This window comes from Microtus ochrogaster, chromosome 7 (assembly GCF_000317375.1).
Source record: "Microtus ochrogaster isolate Prairie Vole_2 chromosome 7, MicOch1.0, whole genome shotgun sequence".
In the NCBI taxonomy this organism is placed as follows: Eukaryota; Metazoa; Chordata; class Mammalia; order Rodentia; family Cricetidae; genus Microtus; species Microtus ochrogaster.
In genome coordinates, this window is record NC_022014.1 from 9,755,905 (window position 1) to 9,762,717 (window position 6,813).

The window sequence follows — 6,813 nt, forward strand, 5'->3', positions numbered from 1 at the left end:
CTCTCTCTCTCTCTCTCTCTCTCTCTCTCTCTCTCTCTCTCTCTGTGTGTGTGTGTGTGTGTGTGTGTGTGTGTGTGCGTGCGCTTTAGGCCCATCTGGTCCACACAGCAAGTTTCAGGCCAGTCAGAGGCTACAGTGAAACCATGCCTAGGTGGGCAGTAGTAGTGCACGTCTTTAATTCCAGCACTCAAGAGGCAGAGGTAGGCGGATCTCTGTGGGTTCGAGACCAGCCTGGTCTACAGAGTGAGTTCCAGGACTGACCCCATAGCTACTGAAAAACCCTGTCTCGAAAAACCAACCAAACAGGAAACTATGCCTAGATAGATAGGTAAGTAGGTCGATAGCAGCAGCTACACACACCCACACCCACAGAGAGACAGACAGACAGACAGCGCACACAGCAATATGGAATTGTTTCCACTACCTCGGTTGGCTTTATGAAACAAGATTCCACTGTGAACTTTTGTGACCCAACAACTAGACTTAAGGACTTTCATGAGACCCGCCCCCCATACTCTAGAGGGGTGCTTGCCTAAGCTGGCAAACACATGCCAACTGCTACATGTTGTTTTAAAACAGAAATTGCTGGGATCAATTAAGAGTCTTCAAATGTTCCCCAAAGTGATACTGATGAAACATACTTGCAACCCAGGCAGTGGCCCACAGCCAATTTCTGGGGACTGTAGGTTTGCTCAGCATACAGTACCGTCACTGTTTTCAGGGATGCCCCCTTAACTGTTTCTGACAGAAGGGCCAGCTCACTATCCAAACACCTGTGGCTACATCTGGGGTGTATTATTATAGGAAAAGGAAGCCACCCTATAGAATTCATTCAGTACTCGTGAAGCAATGTGCCAGTTCATAAAAAATAGACCTCACCAACCATCCCAGGTAGAATATTCTGGGGCTGACACCTAATATAATAAGGCTCTGTCTTCCAGCACAGGATGTCAGGGAACCTCAGCCACTGGGTATGAGAACAAAACCAAGGACCCAGGTTTTTTGCAGAAGTGTCTCACAGAACTGTCCTGCTTTCCACAAGGATCCTCCTTGATCTTTTACATTCTCATCACCCAAAAGAATTGAGACAAGAACATCACACAGGCTGGTTCCCAGGTTTCAAAAACCAGTGAATTTGAAGCACCTGTTAATTAGACAGCTCAAGCTGTTGACAAGACACCTGGGCGTCTATCAACAACTGTGACTCAGCAGTGATCTCCACCCTTGGTGCGCTGATTAAGGATCTATTCACAAACTCAGAAAAGGCCCAGCTGAGACCCAAGCTGTTTTGGCAAGAGCTCACCTTGGCTTCAGCTATGCACTGGCCTTTTAGTACACGTACTCTTATTTTTCAGGCCAGGGCTTCTCTGAGACATCCATCTCTCTTCCCATCCCATTTGGGTAGCTGCTAGTCTCGCTGAGTGTCCATCACCTTGTTCCAGCCTTAGGGCAATGTACTGTCTTAACTTGGAAACTCTGTAGTAACTTTCCAGTAAACCTTCAGGCCTCAACCTTCTGCACACAGGTCTGCTTATCTTCCAACAATTTCAATTCCCCTGACTTCGGTTAACCAAGAAATGCATCATTTCTAGAAAAACGGTAGGACTGCCCAGCCCCTGCATTGACACTTGAAAACTTTCTGCCAACTTTCTGAAGTCCAACAAATTAGTTCAGAACAAGTACTTTATGAAGCAGTGACATTCAACACTTGCCACTGGAAAGAAATACCGTTACAACCATGGGCTCTTCCCCTGCTTGGAGAATTAGCAGCAATATCCAGGTACGTATTACTTTTTACTCTTCTAAAAACAACTGGAAACAGTAACTAAAGTAAACTTAGGAGGCGCTCAACAGCAGCCTTCAGTAGACATTATGATGGTCTAGAAAAGCCCTGGTGGACCACTAACAGTAGCAGGAAAGACCTGTTTCTTCTCTATGTACGTTCTAATAAAAAGCAGTAAGTGGAATCAGCAGCTAGCCATCACAGCATTATTGCTTACAACTCCAGCTCCCTCTTTCACAAGACCAGTGGCTAGCCCTCCACTTTCGGCACTACTGTCTAGCTTGAGTTCCTTGAAAACTGTAGTTCCTGTCCATATCCCATAACACAAGCAAACAACACAGTGGTGCACAAATGGTTAATGAAGGCAGGTAGAAGAAAAGGTCCCTGTAGCTCCTTTCCAAGGATGTGACAGAGATGACCTGCAAAGCTTTTAGGAATAATGACATCTAAATGGCTTGCAGTCTTGCTTGGTGTTATATGGGAGACCAAGTGGAAATTTCAATATGTAGCCCATGACTGCCTAGAACTTGTGGTTCTTCTACCTCTGCCTCCTAAGTGCTAGGTAGGATTACAAGAGCCACCTGCCCAGCGCTCATTTGTATTATTGGCTACTTTCCTGGAGTACCTATCCTTTCTTCATTCTCTTAGAGCAGGGCAAACAATCCCATAGGTAGCCAGTTTTTGCAATAACAGACCAGAAAGAGAGCTACTCTAAAAGTCTAGCAAGGACCAATTTAAGATGCTGAGTGGGCTGGGTGGTGTTGGTGCACGCCTTTAATCCCAGCACTCGGGAGACAGAGACAGGCAGATCTCTGTGAGTTTGAGGCCAGCCTGGTCTTCAGAGTGAGTTCCAGGACAGCCAGGGCCATAACACAAAAAATCCTGTCTTGAAAATGGAAGGAAAAAAAAGCTGATTGAAAAACCTGGTAACAGTATGTGGGACCTACAAAACACTTAAGCCTATCTCCTAAGCCTGGAGGCCTGTGACCTGTCTTCTTACTGCCACTGCCACCACCCAAAGCTTAATCACTAGGAATAACACAAAAGTCAATCGTGCGCACCTGTAATCCCAGGAGGCAGCCACAAATGATCAGGATATTCAAACCTAGCCTGTGCTACAATTAGACCCTGACTCTAAGCAATGAAAGACACATAAATGGCCATCAAGCTGCTGGAGCTTCAAAACTCCAAAACAAATGTCCGCAGACACCACATCTGCTCAGCTCCTGTCATTCTTTCAGTTTTCTCCTAATCTTTACCATTAACTCTCTATCCCTATAATGGGATATCAAAACCAGGAATTAACTGGTCAGAGTCACACTCAGAAAGAACGGGACTGATCCATTCAGGAGTTCAAGAATAACAAAATCTGACTAAACTGATATTGGGTCATCACCGTCCCCCATTCTGCCAGGATACAATCACAAGCAGGCATTTCTGCACACTTTGCCTGTGGTGTTCTCACTCCGCTGCAAAAGTCTGCCCACACAGCTACAACATGCAGTGCACATCTGTGCCTCTATCTTGTGCCTGTCCGTGACATGACTGGTATCAGCACAGCCTTGATACATATGGATGACCTTTTTCCTAGGACTCAGAAACTTGAGGCACCGATAGCTGAAGAACAAATTCTCAATAAAACCCTAGTCAATTCTGCCATGGTACTTCCCAACTGTGAACTAACTCAATGACTTCCCTGACCGAAGAACTAATTCAGAAGAAAGAACAGTAAAAGCAGCAAGGGAAAGATTCACGTTCTTTCCTGTCTGTGCTGTTATCCTTGGACTGGGGAGGAGACACTAACCAACAGGCAGGCAGGCTGAGAAGATGGGCAGCTCGACATGCAAACCTGACTACCTGGCATCAAAGGGACAGACTCTGGCTGCAGCCAATTTCACCTCTACTGTAAGCTCCACCTGGAGAGATGGCTAAGCAGATAAGAGCAGAGGACCTGGGTTCAAATTCCAGCACCCATAAATCAACTCACAACTGTCCCTAACTCCAGTCCCAGAGGGTCTGGCACCCTCACACAAACATACATGCAGGCAAAACACCATGTACATAAAATAAAAAAAAATGAAACTTTAAAACCTGCATAAGGAAGATATTAACCTCACTGGATCAGTCTACTGGCATACCCTTCTGCAAGGAATCTTACTTTAGGTATAAAGTCGCATAGCCAGTCTATGCTGGTGGGCACTGTGCAAGAACTCACCTTGTTACAAACATGAAAGGCATGGTCAAGGCAACAAAAAAAAAAAAAGATACCTTGAAGCTCCATCTATGCATACAAATGTGAAAGGGGCCCTCCACTACCAAAGCCCTCAGGGTCAGCAAGATTTGCTCCCGACAAGAATCTACTGACCACTTACTTGACTCAGATATTACATTCCGAAAACAGTGCCAGTGGGGCATGACTGCCACCCCAGGGTGGCACATTCTCCCAATAGCTAGCTACTAGGAGGCACAGGCAAAGCCTCAGAATTGCTTTTGTCCCCTCAACAGGAAGAATTGTCAATCTTATATGTAAGGCACCTCTTCAGATCATGGGACTTATTAGCCACTGCAAACTAGATAGTAAATAAACTGTCAAATAAATCCATCCCTAGTCTGATCTACTAGGTAGGGGGGGCCTAGCTCCTCCCAGCACAAAGCAGGACAAGCTGCTTTTCCGGCCTGTGGTTACAACACAAGTAAACTGTCCCTCATTCTCTTTCCCTATACTTTCCTCACCACTCATAATAGGACATTTTAAAAATAACCAATTCTCTAGCGGATGTGCATGCACTGTACAGAGGTCAGTGAAAAACAAACCTAACTCCAACAGGGTAAGGCAGGAGGACAGCAAACCAGCCCTGACCTGATAGGAGGGGAAAAAACAACCAACAGAACCAGTCTCTCAGCCTCCCTTTCCAGTAAAAGCATCCTGTCCCAGAGGGCGGACAGACAGGACGATCCTCACAAAGCCTCCCTTCCCAAGCTGGTCAGAACCCTGATACCCTCTCCAGCTTCTGGCTCTGCAGATTCCAGGCCAAGAATGGTGCAAGCCATTAACTCCCTCCAGATCCTTCCCACAGCCTGGCTTGTGAGACTTACTAGAACTGGTAACTCAGCTGCACTAGTAGGGATTTTGGAAGTACTCTACTCTTCCGATCCTAACTGACCACAATTGGCACAGCATTCTATTTAAGGAGAGAGAACACTAAAATAGACTGCCTAAAACACACACACAACCTGTGGGCACTGCACACACAACAAGACACTACTAGCTTACACGATCACAGCCCTACTAAGACTGCATTTTTAGAGAATTAGAGCCTTAATGGGAGAATTAAAAGCCACAGCATCCATTAACCACTAAATTGTGTTAACTCACAAATGCAAACTTTGATAGGAAAAGAAAGCTTCATGAGAAAAATTATGAAAGAACACAAAGTTCAGACTGTAGAGTGAAACTTGTGACAATCTTCCTTCACCCTGGTCTCTTAGCAAAGTCTCTGAAACTTTTGCACACAGATATTTTCCACGTACAGTCTGTCTGAAATCCCATGTCCAGCAATGTCCAATTTTATTACCACCATTTACAAAAACGATTATGCCCACAATACCAGATTTTTATTCCATCTGACGCTATTTGAAATGGAAACAAGTGTAAATACTTTCGATGTCTATGAAATATAGCTTAAAAGGAATATACAATTTTCTCAGCAATGAGTTCCATCAGCCATTGATAAAACTCACTAAAAGGGCCTTTTCCATCTTCAGCACGGTCACACAATTGTTTAAAAGACACCCACTAACCAGCATCAGGAGTCATGGGTCAGTATTCTCATCCCAAAGCATCAGCACCCCACAGAATATTGTTTCACCCTAACTTCCTTAGAAACTCCATTTAAGAAACCCACCATCTCTTGCTCAAAAAAGAACAAGCCACTTAATGGTCCACTCGGACCTCACTGGGATTCCTGCCTGCCTGACCCCTTAAGGCATGTATGGAACGAACTGTTGACTTTGTCCAAAGTACCAATTCAAAAAAAAAAAAAAAAGTGCTAGCCAATGACCACAACCCAGCGTGGGGTCGGCAACTGAGACCCTTGCCTTGACTGTGCTTTACATCAAACCCTGATGACCAAGCTCCTCTCCTCTGCAAACCGTATTACAATCCAGTACCAAGATAAACTCCTGCCGCTCGGGTAGACAGACGACTTAGTTACCTCCAGAGTCTGTTGGAAGCAGCCATGTGCGACGGAACTTTCACAATTGCCAGCACACACTTAGCAGGATGTGCACGGCACCACCTACAGCCAGGTACCCAAACTCCTCCACAAGCAGAGGTAACTTATAAACTAGGCGGCCCTCAGTGCGCACTCCGAGTGAGTCCAAAGGCTGAGGCCAGCTGCGCGCCTTGCAGGTGTCTCCGCAATTAAGCGAGACGCAGGGCAGCGCAGTTCAGGTTATTTGTAGGCTTTCCGGGGCCGCGCTCCGAAGCAGGTGCAGGTGAACCTGGCGCACCCGCCCCCACCACCACCACCCCAGAGCTCAGAGGCCGGGGAGCTGGCCCAACCAGCAAGGCCAGAGCCACACACCCCGGAAAGGGGACGGTCCCCGGGGCCCGCCTCCCGACCTGGGTGCCCGGAGCCAGCACACCTCAGTCCTAATTTACGACCCTAGCGCTTTGTGCCCAGCGGGCCGGGCGCTGCACAATGCGCTTAACTCGGGGTCCGGGCCACCCCCTGCCGGGCCGCATGACTATGCAGCCCGGCCGGGCAAGGAGCGCCCGCCCGGCTCCGGCCGAGCGGGAGCCCGACCTGGTTAAAGATGGCGAGGCCCTCGCGTGGCTCCCGCGGCCACCCGGGCCACGATGTAAGCGCCAGCCCCACCGCGGACCTCACCTTCCATCTCCATGTCCTCGGGCTCACTCAGCTGCTGCTCGCCCGCCTTCTGCTGCTGCTGCTGCTGCTGTTGGTGGTTCATGTCGGCCGCGGCCTGGGCCTCGCCTGCGGCCGGAGGCCCGGGCTGCGGGCCCGGCA

At 47.8% G+C, this 6,813-nt stretch overlaps 1 protein-coding gene across 1 annotated transcript in view; it reads right to left on the minus strand.

The window, feature by feature from the left end:
• The window catches only part of Usp7 (ubiquitin specific peptidase 7), a 56,684-nt gene extending 49,927 nt beyond the window's left edge, over window positions 1-6,757 (minus strand). The window contains exon 1 of the mRNA XM_005349290.2: window positions 6,676-6,757. Within this exon, the coding sequence (XP_005349347.1) occupies window positions 6,676-6,757 (82 nt within the window). The remainder of the gene's footprint in view (window positions 1-6,675) is intronic.
• Between the last annotated feature and the right edge of the window lie 56 nt (window positions 6,758-6,813).